At 39.4% G+C, this 17,384-nt stretch overlaps 1 protein-coding gene and 1 long non-coding RNA gene across 2 annotated transcripts; one reads left to right on the top strand and one right to left on the bottom strand.

Annotated features, from left to right (window-relative positions):
- Positions 1-302: 302 nt before the first annotated feature.
- Positions 303-16,319, bottom strand: LOC116614332 (protein ECT2). Its single transcript, XM_032375209.2, has 22 exons — positions 16,071-16,319; positions 14,235-14,314; positions 12,179-12,559; positions 11,270-11,343; positions 10,872-10,899; positions 10,437-10,536; positions 9,700-9,818; positions 9,357-9,422; positions 8,575-8,919; positions 7,741-7,854; positions 7,016-7,084; positions 6,546-6,656; positions 6,227-6,323; positions 6,006-6,087; positions 5,804-5,882; positions 5,345-5,464; positions 4,610-4,748; positions 3,524-3,678; positions 2,970-3,055; positions 2,374-2,469; positions 1,651-1,774; positions 303-1,577 (listed from the first exon to the last, which is right to left on the bottom strand). Exons 1-22 carry the CDS (start codon positions 16,123-16,125, stop codon positions 1,512-1,514), a joined length of 2,586 nt encoding a protein of 861 aa, XP_032231100.2. The 5' UTR covers positions 16,126-16,319; the 3' UTR covers positions 303-1,511.
- LOC125572332 lies at positions 8,916-10,438 on the top strand. The gene is made up of 3 exons (XR_007313772.1): positions 8,916-9,480; positions 10,123-10,201; positions 10,371-10,438. It is a non-coding gene; the product is annotated as an uncharacterized LOC125572332 (long non-coding RNA).
- Positions 16,320-17,384: the final 1,065 nt, after the last annotated feature.

Raw genomic sequence — 17,384 nt, 5'->3', positions numbered from 1 at the left:
TCAGCGAAAAGGAGTCTGGGGACAAGGCTTATTTGACTCTTCTCGACATTTATTATCCTTCCTCCATACTAACAGGCCCGTAGCCAAGAGTCCCCTTCTCGATTCAAAGGTCCGCTCTTACGTACCACTACGAGGTAGTACGAGCTACCTACGAGAACACGGTGCGCTTTATTGGTAAACGAACCCCCCCCCCCCCCCCCACCCTGAAAATCCTGGATACGGGCAGGACTTAGGACCATTACAAAGGGTTATTTATCGTGTCGTCAGCGGACAAATCTAGTAGCAATGGAAGACGGCAAATCTACAAATCGAAGTCGTTTTTAATCTACATTCATATCTTTAAATTATTTACAAATAAGACAGTGAAAGGCGGACACAGCGGAACCTCGATATGACGACAATCTCTGTATTACGATTAAGCTTTTGGTTAACGAGAACGGAAAAGTAAATTTTCTTGGGGATTTTATTCCATGTCATGTAATCACATCAAGCTTCCGCTGCAACAATGCATCTTTATTTAGTTTCTTCCTACTTGCTCTTTAATTCCTCTTATTGGTTGAGAGCTCACGACACGCACCAATGGGCTCTAAATCACGTACCACCAATTGAGCCAATGGTAGCTAAGGTCAGGCCGTTTTTACACGGTACCGGTCGAATTTTCGCCCGCTCAGAACTTCGTACGGTTACGCGTTCCGTTTACACGGGACCCCTCTTGCTGGGTTAAAAAAGAGACAGCTATACGAGAACCATGTGAGCTGAGTGAAAAACTCGCACGGTTTCGTGTAACACCATTTACTGTACGAATGTTTGTGCGGTCACAAATTTGATCGGCATCGCTTTAAATTGGGCCTCGGACAGATGCAGCAATTGAAAGTAAACGATTAAAATTATTTATTACTAAATAGAAATATTAACAGATGCATAGAAAAAAAAAATTTCGTACTATTCTTACCTTTCCTATCTGTAGAATATGAATAAGGCTAGTATTTTTGCAAACTTTCGTATTGATTGTCATCTCATTAACGTTAAATACATTTGATTAAATCACTAAAACACCAGAAGAAAAAATCATCGACAAAACACAATATAATTCAAAGAAAATAAATACCTTTAACTCATATAACAAAAAAGCTTTTTACTTGATACTGATATAAATCTTTCGAAGTCTATAAAAATAACCTGTAGCTGTTTGTGTTATGTTGAGTTTTATATCTTAAAAATGCTTCTAACTCTATTTCCATTTTCAGCAATTTGGTCAATTTGGGATTTTCATCTGTCAATAGCCTTACTAAACGTATTGAGCGATTAAACAACCAATGTATCCTTATTACTTTTATATCTGATTCATAGTGCTAACATAACCAAAGCCCCATAGCGATTCTGGGGTCTCTGTTCTACTCCATCAAGTGCTATACACGTTAATTTCATATAAATTCAACAAGTTTGTAACGAGCTATCCTTTGTATTAAAGAGTACAAGAGAACGTAGAGAATTTACGACCTCTGATTGGTTCAGACCTCCTCACTAATAGACATGGATCGACGGACTTTCATGTCAACGTCGACGAAAGGAGAATCCTGAAAATGCAAAGACACGAACCATCAACGAGACCATCAATGCATGGTAATCAATAGACGATAACTTCCTCACCAGTCCTTCACACACGCTGAAGGCTCGGCCCCGGACCCCAATCGGTAGGTTCTGGTTGTGTCGAGAAGAAGTGACGAGTGGACTGGCGCCCACAGGTTGTGATGGAACTCGACTTAGTGTTACGCTAAAGAAGAGGGACATCCTTAATTTAGTCCATGTTTTGAAGGGTTTTTTTTGGCGACATTTAAAATAGTTAGAAGTTTACAATGCAAATGTGTGCGTCCTCAATTGACGGTGAAAGTCGGGGCTTTCACGTCATGCTTTGTTCGAAAACGACTAAAATTTATCAGAAAGAACGCATTTTAACGTGCTGCTATTGAATTAGGGATCGAATTGCATTGTTTTCTGTTGTCGTCGTCAAGAAAACCTTTCACGAGCGCCGCCCTTGATAATGCGTCGCATGACATTTCAGGGTCCAAAAAAGAGAAAAAGAGGCCGTCTGCTGCCGGCGATAGCCGGCTGTTTTTTGGTCTTTGCCGGCTCTTCTTTTCTGTATTCCCCTCTCATATTTCGAGTATGCAGGCTGTTTTTCCCATCAAAATCCACAAAGCCGGCAAAATCTAGCAGATTTAAAAAAATATTTTGAACCCTGCATTTTAGCAACCAACAAATTGCCGACACTCAACCAATGACAGCTCACAAAATGCGTCGCCTTCTAACGTCTACCACCCAGTCGTGCTATTGTCTGACGCTGGCAACAAAGCAAGCAAAAGCCGAACTTACTTTGAAGATGATCGTCGTAGCAGGCCAGCTTTCTTGCTGGGTGTTTTGTTCATGGATAAGGCTCGGCTGACCTTTCTTGTGGTTCGCTTAGCAACCCTGCCAGATAAAACACCCGAATATAAGTTCCCTGAATGCATAAACCCGCCCCGAAATCAAGTGTTCTAAAAAGCGTTTTGGAAAGTATAAGCTGTCTACGGATCCAATTGCAGAAACAAATATAAATTTCAGGAATCAAACACACCTGTTGTGTTGTTGTCAGGGAAGGGAACAGAGGTGTACAGGTAGGGTACTGCAGATGAGCTGTTTAACAGATATGGGGGGGGGGGGGGGTAAAATGTGCTTTTTATAGGGGTGGGGAGGGGCTGAAAATGCGGTGTTTAAGGAAGAAGACTGCAGATGTTCTGTTTACATGAGCGAGAAGGGTAGGGCTATAGATGTTTTGTTGTCAGGAGGTACTGTAGACGTATTGTTTACAAGGACGTAATAAAGCAAACAGTTCTGTTTCATAGGTGAGGAAGTTCAGAAGAGATACAGAGTGATGGCTATCATTGAATGGTTGGATATTTCGGACCAGATGAACCTCACGACCTCCTTACCTCACTGCTCTGCTGAGGGTTCCCGTTGACAAATCACTTTTACTCAACATCAGCTCTTGAGGGTCTACTGTGGTCACAAAATTCTCCTGGAATGATATGTCAACGATGGAGCGACAACTAAGCTGTTAGAGTAGAACTTATCTTCTGTAAAAATCTTACATTTATGGGCGACGTTTTCTTACATTTACGGTTGTTCTTACATTTATGGAAGGTATCATATTTATGGGTGATACAAGTGCTGTTCAGCAGTAAATTTAAAAAGGAAGAAAATAATAAAGGTCGACCTTATCCAGAATAACAGCCATAGACTAAATTATTTTAATATACAATCGTGAAGGGTTTTCTCCAACCATCCAGTTTTACATAAATGCCCCTCTGTTTATGTGGCCAAATACAAACACTGGAGTTGGATTTCAGCTGCCACAATAACCGGTCTGATCAGCTAGGCTTGTGAGGCAGGGCTTTTCTTCGATTGTCTTACCCTTAGCGTGGTAAATGTGCCATCCCATGATCTACTACTGAGTTTATATAGGATATTCAGGGCGGGGACTCACCATATCGGTAGTACATGTGGCGTTGGCCAGTCCAGAAGTTAGCTTATGGAGCCACTCGTCCTTGGTGATGTCGTCGCAGATAAGGCGGAACATCAGGAGTTTCTCCTTCATGTCGTTGGGGCAGCGGTAGATCAGTCCAAACAAGTTCTGGCAATCTAGAGGTACACGAATACACGAATACAAAGTTAAGATTAGATAGTTTAGGTTTAAGTGATATAGAGTTAGATGGTGGAAACCAAAGTTGGAAAAGAGAGATAGGCGAGGTAGACCAAAACAGGAGATTACAACTACAATTTAAGGTTTAGCATCTCAGAATAGAACGGAAGGTCATTAAAGAGTGATCCAATTTCGTAAAGAGCCAGTAGGCCGTTCAGGGATAACTAAAATGAGCTTAGGTTTGATAGACTAAAGAAGCTAATGTAGGGTAGTGCCTGGTGAGGCGATGTAAGGTCAGGCAGACTACATAGATAGTAGAAGCAGAGGTGAGATTGGTTAGTTAGGTAAGCTTTATTAGAATGGGATGGGAGTTAAATCTGAGTAGGATTGGCACGGCACTGAAATACAAGGTATAGTGAAGGGCTTACATTTAAGCAAAAAGGTCTAGGTAAAACAAATTATGTGTGTTGGCAATGAGGTCCTAATGGTCAGTCTTATGTCACAGGACAGGAAATCCAACTCATTTGCTATACCATGTTATATAAACAGCAGGATAACTCTCAAACCAACTGCTCTGAAAACATGGATTTTATATAAGCTCAATACACGCCAGTGTATACTGTACGATTGTGTTCTTGATATATCTTGATTGTGTTCTCTATATATCTAGCTATAGATTTTCAACATGAAATACTTTGCACTCCCTGAAAAAAAACGCAAATACCGGCAAATAAAATAAAACTACATTACTATGATATGATGATTTAAGAAAATATGAATCCGATTTCTATTTTCTAGGCAATAATTTCTTTTAAGCGTTAATAACAAATTTTAGGCTAGCAGGCTCATAATTTTCAGCTTCTCATACGCTCAACTGTATTGCGACAAGGGCGATTAGGGAGTTGGGCAAAGGAGCTAAAGAGGCTTCACCTTCATTATCCCTGATGTTGACCACTCTCTTCACGTGGGCTAGAGGAATGAACAACACGTGCTTGTACGCTTTCTGTGGTGTGCGCGCTGCCGGGCTTTTCATCGGAAGGTTCATTTTCAGACCACGGCGTTTTGTCATCTACAGACAAAAAGCTTTACCTATCAATAATTGTTGTGCAACACAGATTTTTTTATTTTATTCTAAAACTATCTAAAGGCTGCAAGACTGCATGATTTAGTCGTATGCCTACGACATGTCTCAGCCCTGAATAACACACTACAACTTTCATAGTCGAGCATCGTAGTGGGGTCGTAGGCTGATTTATACTTAGACTTACCCTAAGTCGCCATCTTTGATTTTTCCTAATAGGAACCCGCGATCTAATGAATATTTTCCTTAATAATAAGTAAAAAATCAGGCGAACGGAGAGGATGACTTGTTCCGTTTGCACGATTTCGATTTTAAGCCACGAAAGATAATATACAATATATGCAATAAATTAAGGTAAGTAAAAATTGGCCGGAAGCGATCTAGAAAAGTCCATTTTAAAGCAGAAGCCAATCTCTAAAAAGCTGGCCAGCGGACTTTGAGAAAGTATCACAGAATTTCCCAGAATTTAATATACCCCTCAAACCTTTGTAACAAAGGCCCGAATCTGTGAGCTTATGGCAGCCTACCGGAAAGACATCCATCACGTCAACCACGACCCAAACTGTGAGGCTATGTTTTGTTACCTCTAGACTGTCGTTGAAAAGGAAGATTGTAACAGGCTCGCCCTTGCCAACCAGCCCATCGCTCAGCTCGAACGTGTCAGCCTTGGTCACATAACTTCGGTGAGAGGATAGCACATATGCCTAGGAGACAAATTGCAGTTGAATAAGCGCAGGGTTTCAAAGCTTTAAGCTCTGGGGGATACAGCGGTGCCTTTTGCGACTACTCTTTGTACCAATAGCAGGGTTTTTTTTGGCAAAGAGAGATATTATGGTAGTGACCGTTATTCGGTCTAATTTTTGCACTTTTCCGATTACCAAAGGTAAACATAAATGCTGCTTAAAAAACTGACACCTGAAACACTACTTACCTTTTTTAATGGCCCTTATGTTTCTTCTAAATTTGTTATTTCCGTTTGAACACCCTGCTTATCTCCAGTAGTCCAAATATCCCCAACAAAAGCCTTGGCATGACTAACTTACCGGGCAACCGTCAACATCGCGTAGAATCTCGAACATCTGCACCTGACCGTCTGTTTTGCGCTTGTTCTCATTTATGTGCCTATACAAAGTGAACAACGTTAGATGTCCGAGGCCACCAAATCTAATTGTGTTCTTTCTTTTTGTAATTTATGAAGGGTGTGGACATCATTACGTAACCTTTATACTTTTCATTTGTACTCACGTCAGGACGTTCTTTAAAGCGTCTGCAGCTTTCTCCAACGCAACTTTGTCTGCAAACTTCTTATCTGTGCGTTTGATTATGTCTACGAATATATTGATTATTGTTATAAATGTAGGTAAGACCCCGATACATTTACAGGTGCCTATAACTAACTCACCCAACCCATCCATCGCAAAACCCTGGTTTTCAGGAAAATTGTAATAATCTGAGGTACTACTAGCCTGACAGCAGAAGATTCATGCTGGGTAATCGCTGAACAGGTCTGATTAACAGCTCAACAAGTGTTTGACGCCCACACTCAGGTCTACTAAGGCACGCCTGTAAAACAAGATAAACAGGTTCATTGGGTCTACTAAGGCACGCCAGTAAAACAAGATAAACAGGTTTTTAAGGTCTAATATGACACATAGAAAACCAAAAAGACATGTTTTTTAAGGTCTACTAAAAACAATATTTTAAAAGTTTTCAAAGACATATCAAGATACAAGATTGAAAGTTTAATAAGGTCTTCTCAAAAACGCGAAATATGAAACACCCTACCCTGAGGAAGGCATGGAATCTAGGGCTCTCCTTGTCACAGCGTAGAACCGTCTCCTTGCTGATCTCGAAGTAGTTCACGAAAGGGGGGTACACCTTGCCAAGAACATCCGCCTGATAAATAAAGACGTTTATAAGAAAGGTTATACTACAAGACGAGTACACTGCCTAACACTTCAAAAGTAGTTACATTATAAAAAAAAGCCTCCATGGGGGCCACTGCGGAGGGGGCAACACTGTTACATAAACCAGTCACAAACATTTATCCATAACTTGCAATTATGGATATGGGAATTAGGGAAATTTCAGATTTGAGATTGACAGACGCACAGAATGCGTTCCTGCGTGTCTGGAAATGGTCCTCTATTCGAACAATGCATTAAATTTGGTGAAGAATGTGGCTGTTTTGGAGCTTGGATCGGGCTACTGGCAATTAAGCTTGGATAAAACTGGTTTGGTCACTGTTTACATACATGTTTTAAGATGACATTTCCTATGCACTTGTCTTCTGTCCAATTAGCCAAGATTGTCTCCAACTCGTGCTATTAACAAGACACACAATGAAACATTTCAGTATTTAATTGAACTTCCCTTACGTTCTCAGCATTCTCGCTGACAATTCAACGCTACTAAATCGCATTCTGGCTTCCGTAATTGAAAATCCTTGAAGCGTTTTCATTGGCCAGCACTGAAATGGTTTTCAATCACCTCACCTCTCCGCAAAGAGTTGACCAATAAAAAAGCACCAAATATAATTCCGCTTATTTGATTGATGGAAGCCAGAAAGCAGTTTAGCAGTTGGTAATTGTTGAGGAGAGTTTGCAGAATATTGGAAATGGCAGTCGTAACACTACCCGTGTTGTGTGAAAGCGGAGCACACCTCGTTATTAACATAGAAACGAGGCGCAAGAAGAGAGGTAGCTAAAGAATCAAAACTATGAACTCTACGATGAATTCTACCACCAAAACTGCGGAGGGGGGAACCACCCAAATAAGGTATGATTGGCCGTTTATTGTCAGGCCCCAGCGCTGGTACCCAAGGAATATAAATTGTCAGGACCGAAATACAAGGGGTTAAAGAGGGTCCAGAATTATGTATGGAAGCATAGTTCTTTACCGGACCTGCACATTGCATTAAAACAAAGTAAGAGGAAAGACATGAGTGAAACGTTCGATAAGAAGATATTACGGATCGTACCATCATCTTGGTATGCACATCGAGGATGTCCGGGACACTTCCAAATATGGTCTTGATGTCCTCCTGAGGTATGATAGGGCCACGTGGATCAGTTTCTAAGGGCTCCTTAAAAACCTACAGTACAAAGTAGGAACAGGTGAGTTTTCAGTTCACATTCTGTCTGAATAACTCGGCCAAAAACGACCAGCCAAAAATTAGAAGCTTCTATAGTTAATGAGGTCGTGAATTTTATAAAAAAAAAACACAAACTCTTTATTGCTCTAAAAGCAAATTGTAGGGAACCAGAACCAAAGAGGATAAAAGAAATTACAGGTACTACAGGGTTTGGTGAAAGTGTGATTTAATGTGCAATAAAAGGGATCTCTAAACTCTACGAATCTGAAAATGCACGACAATGCCGGCAAACTCTTGTTGTTGCATCACTGTCACAAAATTCAACCTATCGTGTACTGACATAGAAGACTGATTTAAGTCGGAGATTTGTTTGGCATAGATTACAAAACCAAATAATGTTTGCATGGTTTTAGGCAATTTATGAGCTCGTCCAGCAGTACTGCTACAAGTAACCAGGCGCGTTCCCAGGATTGCCCGTGTTTTGAAAACGCGGGTCGCGATACAACGGATTCGACAGTTAAATATAAGAAGAACTTGGTTCGAACCCGGTTTACGCTCTTCTTTGATATCTACTTTTTTGGGCAACGAGCAAGGAGGTTGAAATTTAGCGAAAAAGAATAGCATTCCTGTTCTTTTCCGACCTTTCGGTAAATCCGGTCGTCATCGCCCGAGCCAGCAGGTGCTATTTGCACTGTACAACTCCTGCACAATCGCCCATACCTTGAGGATAGTGGAAAGTATGCCCACGTAATTAGTCTCCGTCTGAAGAAGCTCCATCACCACCTGTTGTCGCGCAGACAAAGGTTTTGGGGGTACAGGTTTGGGTGTGGCCTGAGGGCTAATGGTCCCGCTGGGTGTGTCGCTCCTTGTGTTGGGCGTGTTTGGTGAGACGAGTGAGTCGAGGTAGCCTGAGGCCGAGAGCAAGTCCCCGCTCTTCCTCTTGTTCCGAAAAAGAGGAGAGTCTGGGGACAACAGATCGCTCAGATCAGACTCTTTTAGCTTTCGCCGTTTGCGTTTTCGTCCTGAGTTGATTGGAGTTCTTTGTTGGGCCATCATGTCTGGAAGCTGTGAAACATATTCAAAGATTAGTCATGTCATGTGACACTGATAAGAATTCATAAACCATGAGGTTGTATAGCATCAGTAAAAAATAAATATGGAACTAGCAACAAAAGTTTGTAAAGTTTTGAATGTCCCACTTTTTAAAATTCGGAAATATCAATCCTTTTCAAACCTTAACATAACATTCCTCAACTAACAATTCTTTCTGACAATCTAGTAACTAAGAATTATTGTACTGATAGTCTCTCCCAAAATGCTCTATAGTATTTTATTTAATATTATTCACTGAATAAGTGATGTGGCCTTTTTCTAATCAAACGACTGTTAAAACAGGTTCAAGTCTACTTACAGTCATAGCAGGATAGCTTTGATTGCTATTGGACTGCTGAAACGTGGTACAAGGATAATTTACGTGGGCAGTGCCAATTTCAAGATCTTACCGTTGCAGTGAAAGTGTAAAGAGTTTCATCAGCACACCCATCCATATGAATGCTGGCCCAGAACCACTAAAAGAAGAACGGAAAACAATTGAAAACAATTTCGTTTTTCAATTGTTTTAGTTAGGTGATTACAAAAATATTTTTTGCTTACAAATGTTTACATATGCTAGAATATAAATGAAGGGGGGACTGATTCAAATGGTGGAATACATATCTGGCTCCGCCAGCCGCAATGGCCTAATGAAAACCCTGGCATCTATTCATATGCTGTGGACTAGATATTATTTACTATCTATTATTTACATGGACTTTGACGAAATTAATGCAAGTGCAATAATAATACCTCTTGCTTAACTACAAAGCATCTTTTCTCGTCCACCAGTCCACTAGGAAGCTCCTTGACACCATCTTCAACAACCACATGGGTGCACCTCTCATTGTCGGCCTCCTCAAACTGACCACCTAGACAAAAGCAAAGGCAAACAATAAGGGACATCTATGAGGCCGACTTCATAACATGACCTGATTTCAGAATTTATAGTGATATCGATGTTTGGGCCCCACTCATATAGAGTGTCATATGTAAAAATGTGTCTCATTTCAATAGTGAAACTAAAACAGGCAAGACCTCAGCATGCCTCTGAGAAGTAAAAAAAAAAATGCTTTCCTTAATGTGCCTTCAGGTAATTTATAAACAAATACCCAGAGATGACTGATAATCGCCATCATAATCAGAGTTTTTTTTATATCTGTGCGCCCCCAACAGCCCAAGTAATAAAAGGGCTACTGTAGATCCAGAAGTTCCAATCAAGGAAGGCTGAAGCAAGCATTTCAAGAATGTGGGGGTAGGGGGTATTTGTTGTTCTTTCTTGGATATTCTTTTTTTTTTTTCTTATTCTTAAGCAAAATCTCTGAGGGTAGGGGTGGGCCATGGCCTGCTTGGGCCATGCCTAGATCTGCCTGTGAATAATTTCCCTTACAAAACAAACAAATGTGACATTGCATCTTTTATAGGTAGTTTACTTTCGGTATACGTCCTACTTGCCCATGTTAACGTGGTCGATTCTAAAAGACTTCTACCTTGCTGTTCAGTCGACTCCTCCATATGCTGTTTTTCATCATCAGAGAAACCAAAGAAACTCAACACAAGTCCGTGGAATGGCGCCATACGGAACTTTCCCTGAAAGAAAAAAAGTAGATAAATGTTATAACCAACACAATGGAACCGCTATCCATTTTGTAAGGAAACTGGTATCTAATATATGCATTCTAGTCATGGTTGGCTACTGTTTATTTCTTTAGAGATTTAGAGTAAAAAACATTAGCAAGATTTTGCTTTCCAGGTTACCAATAGCTTAGAGATTAATCCATTTAAATAACTTGCAGCAAAATCAAAGAAGCATCAACATCGAAATTGTGGAGATTGAGCTATACCCATGTCAGGACACTTTTAGTTCTTTACATTTTACTGCAAGATATTTCAATACTAAATCATGCCTCAGATGAGTTACTTACCATATCCACATCTGCTGCAGCAGGATCACTATAATAGAAAAATTAAAACAAAAATTGTTCATTTCATACTCCTAAAGAGATGCCGGGTATACGCTTAAAGCCACATTGTCACCAGTTTACTTCCGGAGGTCCGACGGAAACCTCAACCGTTAAAAGACAAAAGAATCTATTAAAATCCAAGATATTAAACAGGCCATCTGCTGTAAATTATCAATCACATCCTCAAAGAAACGTCCAATAAACACACTGCTTTCAATGTTTTGAAATATTTTTTGCATTTTCCATTAAAAATGATCGGAGATTGTTACGTAAAAGACCGGAAGTAAACTTGTGACAATGCGGCTTTAATCTGTCACTGTGCACTATCACCACAATACCATCAACATCACCAAACTTACATATCATTACGCCGCGCCCAACAATCCTTGATCCAATCAGAGGTCATTATAGGCTTTCCTAAGCTGACGGCAGCCTAGCAAAAGTAAAGTTTTTATTACTATATAAAATAACTAATTAAAAGTATACCAGTACTACCCCAATAGAGGGAATAACTTATGCCGCTGGAATTGCAGGTACTCTTGAAATTGATACTCAGAACATCACATGTATATTAATTGTAGATCGTTTTGGTTGTACTAGAGATAGTGATCCAGGCCCGTATCCAGGATTTTTCTTGGGGGGTGCTCAGACATCCCTTGTATGATGCCAGGGTTCAAAATAGCGACTGGCTTGCGGCGATGGCCAGCTGTTTTCTGGTTTTCCGGCTCTTTTTTTCTGTATTCCCCTATTTCATAATTTCACCAAATTCCAGAAAGCCGGCAAAATCTAGCAGATTTAAAAAAGATGTTTTGAACCCTGGATGCTACTCGGAAGTTAAGCAACATTTTACAATAGTAACCTTGGTCAAAATAATCACACAGCCAGACACTTCAGCAAGCAGTGATGTTGTTTCAATTTTCATCCATTTTTGTCCACATGAAATAACATGTACTGTAGCTGTACTTTACAGTGTTTGCATTTCTGTCTACCTTGAAGAGGTCTTTATATAGAGATAATTTCTGCAGAGTTGACCATCTTTTTTTGTATATCTGATCCAACACAACTACTTGATCATTTTGCATGATACTATAGTAGTTCCCCACAAATCTGGGCACATTATGACTGCCTTTTGCTTTTATTTTTCTGTAAAATCTTGTTTGATGTTAATAATAGTTTTAAATTCAAATGTGTGTTAGTCCAAAAAGCATAAAAATGAAGCACAGAAATGTTCTCACTTCCACTATTATCATACATTTCTTTTCACTTACTCCATATTTGTGTCCATGTACTGTGCTTGCCACCAGATGTGTTACCCGTCCACTCAATTCACCTCGGATACTCCCACCCATGTGATGGACAAGGTTGCACAAATGTCCAAGTTCTTCCTTCTTCTTAAAGCCAGTAAAGCAGACTATATGACCAGACATAACATTGCAAAAGAGTGGTCTAGAGTTATAAGGGAGGGGCTGGTTCTGCCTTGCGCAATTGAACACCACAGGGGGACCAATGATTCGTTGCTCTTCTTTCCGTAATTTTGTAAAGTCCTCGCCTTCAAATGGGTCACAGATAAACACAGTTTCCACTTGGTCATCGCCACTGGATAGCATTTCAGTGCCATTTTCTGATGTTGTAACTTTATGTTTCAGGCTCTGTAAAAGCAAAGAATACATTGTAAAAAATGGGTATTTTGATACCGCCTGGAAATCGGCACTGAATGAATGACGTAAGTAAATAAAGGGACAAAAAGAGGGTAAAAGTGTAATCGTTTCTCCCCTGAAAAATGATATTCAGCTTATGAACTAGTCATCTGAAACCCCCACCCCCATGGTCCCAGGGAAGTGTGGGGTCAACGTGGGGGTTTATAGTACTATTGAACAGGAATCTGTCCAGAGGGGCTGGGGGAATTAACAGTTTTTTTTTACTCTAAGACTCGTTCCCACCATGGGGCTTGGGGGCAAATGAAGTTTGAGTGAAAAGGTGAAGGGTATGGTGTTATGAAGGACTTTGAGTAAAAAGGACCTTAGAATATAGGATTTGTAAGTGTGATTGTAAATTGAAATTCTAGTTAGGTCTTTTAGTATTGTAAAAAGTAGGATCTAGATTGTTAGTTCCAGAATAGTTGAAGAAACCTTTGTAAATAAGACATATTTTGTAGATAGGTCGTGAAATCTTGCAGTCATGCGATATTGTTTGGACCATTTCTCGGGTGTTCTAGAATGTAGCGTGACAAATACCAATGAAAAGCCATTTATGTAGTATTTACTAGAACTTGCTCACGTGAGCGATAGTAAAATCATATAAATTCGGGAAAGTTTGTAAGTGAAAAATAATCCAAAAATAATGTTAGGTTAAATCTAGAGTATTAGGTAATTAGCTATATTTAGAAAACAGGAGAAGCATTAGTCGAATAAAAAGTCGAAAATATAGTTGAATAGTCGAATAGAAAAATAACATAGAGGTCGAATTGAAAAGTTAACAAGTGAAATTATAAAACATTGAGAGGATAAAAAACTTTGTAAGATTTTTGCTTTTAACATGGATGTTTCATGGCTATCCACTAGTTCAAGGAAATTCTTATATGTGCTTGGTGTGCCTGTGAGGTAGCCATAATTGCCAGAATAAGGTCTACCTGCTGAAATTTAGGGAGCTCATTCCATTAATATCAAGCAAGACCCTATCACTTCACACAAGGGGAAAAGTTTAAAAAGGTGGGTCAGGATTGCCATGCTCTCGCTGGTGAATGCAGGGCCCCAAGGAATAGTGACTAAGCAAGGCTGCAGAAAAGTGAGCGTGCAATGTTAAGATTGATGTGTGCCCTGAAGCCTGATAATGATTACAAACTTAAGCATAGTCAGGGACAAACTCTGGAGGCAGGTCTTTGCAAAGCCCATCTTTGGTGGTTTGGGCAGGTGGAGAGGCCACAGGTACACAAGTCCTGTGTTCTTATCTATTATGATTTTTAACGGAAAATGAGAAAAATATTTCAAAATATTGAGAGCAATGTGTCTATTGGAAGTTTCTTTGAGGATAAGATTGTTAATTTAGAGCGGATGGCCTGTATAATATTTCGGATTTAAATAGATATTTTTGTCTTTAAACGGTTGTGGTTTCCATCGGAACTCTGGAAGTAAACTGGTGAAAATGCGGCTTTAGTCAGAAGCTTTGAAGCTCAAGGATGAAGGAAGAGAGGAAGACCAAAAAAGACATGGTCCGATACCACCCTCAACAATCTCAAAGTGTCAGGCCTGACAGAAGGCATGGCATCCGGCTGTGTAGCTTGGAGGAAAGCCGTAAAGAATATGTGACTCCATACATTTCACTCACCTTTAATGCTTGCATTAGCTCTTCATTTTCAAAATTCTTCCGGCCAACCACACAAACTCTTGTCTCCAAACTGACAGATGCTGAATATCAATAAAAGATAGAAACAACAATTACAACATGGAAGTGCTGAGTCCTCATCAACACTCTCACCACTCAAGACTCACACTTTAAATGAGGGAATCAAGGGCTAAGCCACTTGTCGCCCACAGAAATCACACTGTTAGCGAATTCGAGGGTTAAAAAGTAATCACTCAAACATTGAGATCTCAAAGGAACAACAAGAGGTTTACAACATAATGAGGATGAAAACTATAACTCCATGCAAGACCCTTTAGGTACTGTGATATAAAAGATCAATTTATGAGATATATGGTAAAAGATCAATTCATTAATTCAAATAAATTCATTAACATTGCATGCGTCCACCATTTTTTTACTCCATTATTTCTATAGCTACATATCAACTCCATAATTACAATATTAGAATTTCTTCCAGGCTATGGCCTAACCATTGTTGAACTAATATAAAGAGATTCACCATTCTTTACCAAGGTCCTAAAATTTGGATTGCTCTTCCTAAATCAATTACATGTCTAATTTTTTCTCTTTAAAAAAAAACACGAAAAAGTTTTTACTAAGTGTTTGATCTTATACCTGTGACATTAGCTTATTCTTTTTTCTTCTAATAAATGAAGGAGCTTTCCCGCCCACAAAAGCCTGATGGTTTCTAGGGGACTCCTCGCCACCCAGATTTTTTTCAGTTTTATAAATAAATGTAAATATTTGTAATTATATGCGGCAAACAAATAAAATGAAATGATGTACAATCAATAAAAGATACCAAGTGTAAACCAATCCTCTGTTGAATCTATCCATGCCTTTAAAATATGTAACATATAATCAGGAAAACACAATAAGCAGGATACAGTTTGCAGGACAACTTCAGATAAAACCAGGGTAGTTATTCGCCCACCATAGAAGCAAGAAACAAATAAAAAACAACTGGAGTTAGCTATGGTTAATTTTCAGAATACAATTTTTTAAGAACATCAGTTTTTAGTTGAGGCTAAATGTTTTTGTAGCATTTTGAGGACGAAAACATTCTTTATAAATGCTCTAAGAAATTTCAGTGACATATGAGTTACAAATCTGACCTTGATTCAATTTCATTTAATGAAAAGTATCAATCAACATTCTCAAAATATTTTGGGTGGGTTTAATTTAGCTTAATTTTGGAATTTATCAATGTCATTGATTAGTTGTCGTGGAGGGATTTATACCATAACATATAAAGCTATATCGTAGGACAACAAAATTTAAATTTCAAATATTTCATCTTATTGTACTTCGATTTTAACAGTAAAAGACTGGCTCCTTACTAAGCCAGAAATACAACACATTTGTACTAAAAACTGATCAAGCCAAATATGATTTAACGGTTTTTTACAATAAAGTGATAAAGACAAGGATTAAACAAGAGGAATGAAGCAAAGGGTGTGAGTTTTTGCAAATCAAACCCTCTCTGTGTGAAGGGATGCAGAAATCAAAAATAAATTATAGAGCAAAAACACTGCCAGTTACAAACACAGCTAATAACAAGCACTGAAATCTAAACAGTAGAAAATGCGCTGTGTTCGAACATAATAGACTAGTACTTCGCTATTGCAATAAAATACCGAATGTAGTGTTCAACTGTACTCAGTGTATAGCATGAAAGAGAACCACAAAACCTAAAATAGCCTCACAAGATGTAAGTTTGAGTGCTCTATGAATTTCTAAATGTCATCAAGATGTTTTAAATAAGGGATAGCATTGAAAATAGGCTCAATATCTCACCAACACGTGAAGAGTCTTGGACTTCGGTGGAATCTATTGAATATTCGTCCGCCATTTGGTTTCAAGAAAGATTTTAACCCTCTAGATCTCTCTGATTGGTGAGCTAAAGTGTTCCGATTTCTCTCAATGACATTGGTGGAGTCCTAAAATATTTGATTTTGTAGGAAAACAGTGCAAAATCAGGCTCTTTGACATTCGAACATGGAATTTGATTCAAAAATGGCGGTTGTTGAACCGTTTGATAACTCACTTCCATATTTGGTGCGCTGGTCAGCGGCACCTCAACGGAACCACAGGGTAACCGTGGGAAAACAAAGAGAACAAAACAAGAAAAAATGAAAAACTACCTGAAAAGCTCCCGGTTAGCAATCTCAAGCTTAGGGTGTTTATTCCACATAGCGGAAACTGAAAAGGTAATGTTTTCTTCTCGAATCTTTGTTATGATCTTGATCAAGCCTGATCCTTGATTGTAATAAGAACTAGAGCATTATCGGTGTTGACCAGTTAAGGTTTGCTAACGTGTAGTCCAACTTCTTTAGTTATTCTTTAAAATATCTAGAAAAAATGTTACACCCGGCAAACAAAGAATACATTTATGCTTTTCTCAGGGCCACTACGGACACCGAAATAGGGGCCGGGGTGGGGTGGGGCTATACAAGGGATATTAAGAAAATTGAGGGGGAGGAGGCATAGACACGCCCCTTCTGGTCATTTCCTTATAATTTTAGAAAGAAAGAGAAAAACGCCCTTGCCCTTATAGTCTCTTGGGCGGCCAGAGCCAGTAGTGTGTGTTATGCAATCGCGGGCTCGAGTCCTGTCAGCGGAGTACCACTTTTTGGGCGGGAACGTCGAACCAACGTCTAACCAGCAGCAAAACGATGGCATCGAGAAAGTGGATACCTAGGGAGTGAAACAAGGCCTTTTGATCTTTAGAAAGGTGTGTGAAACAGGGATACGAGTTTTGTGCCGAATTGCTGGATAACGCTTCTGAGGTAGTAGTCTGAAAACGACGATCCATGTGATACTTTGATATTTTGTGATATTTTGTTGATGAAGTTTTCTCAAACCTAGAAAACGATATAGCTCTCTTCAAGGGACTTGGAAAAATCCTCCTTTTAGGAGATATGAACGCTCGAACTGGTGATTTACGCGATTATCCTGAGAATACTGACTCGAGACATACCGTTGACCATTTCTATCCCACACCGGCCGATAGCCTAAAACGTAAAAACCTTGATAGCAAATTAACAGCAATGGGAAATCTCTATGTAAGGCACTTGATTTGCGAATTTTAAATGGAAGAACTAAAGGCGA

The sequence above is a fragment of the Nematostella vectensis genome, chromosome 9 (genome assembly GCF_932526225.1).
Source record: "Nematostella vectensis chromosome 9, jaNemVect1.1, whole genome shotgun sequence".
Classification (NCBI taxonomy): domain Eukaryota; kingdom Metazoa; phylum Cnidaria; class Anthozoa; order Actiniaria; family Edwardsiidae; genus Nematostella; species Nematostella vectensis.
The sequence above is the reverse complement of the archived record's forward strand: the minus strand, read 5'-3'. Positions and strand labels throughout refer to the sequence as shown.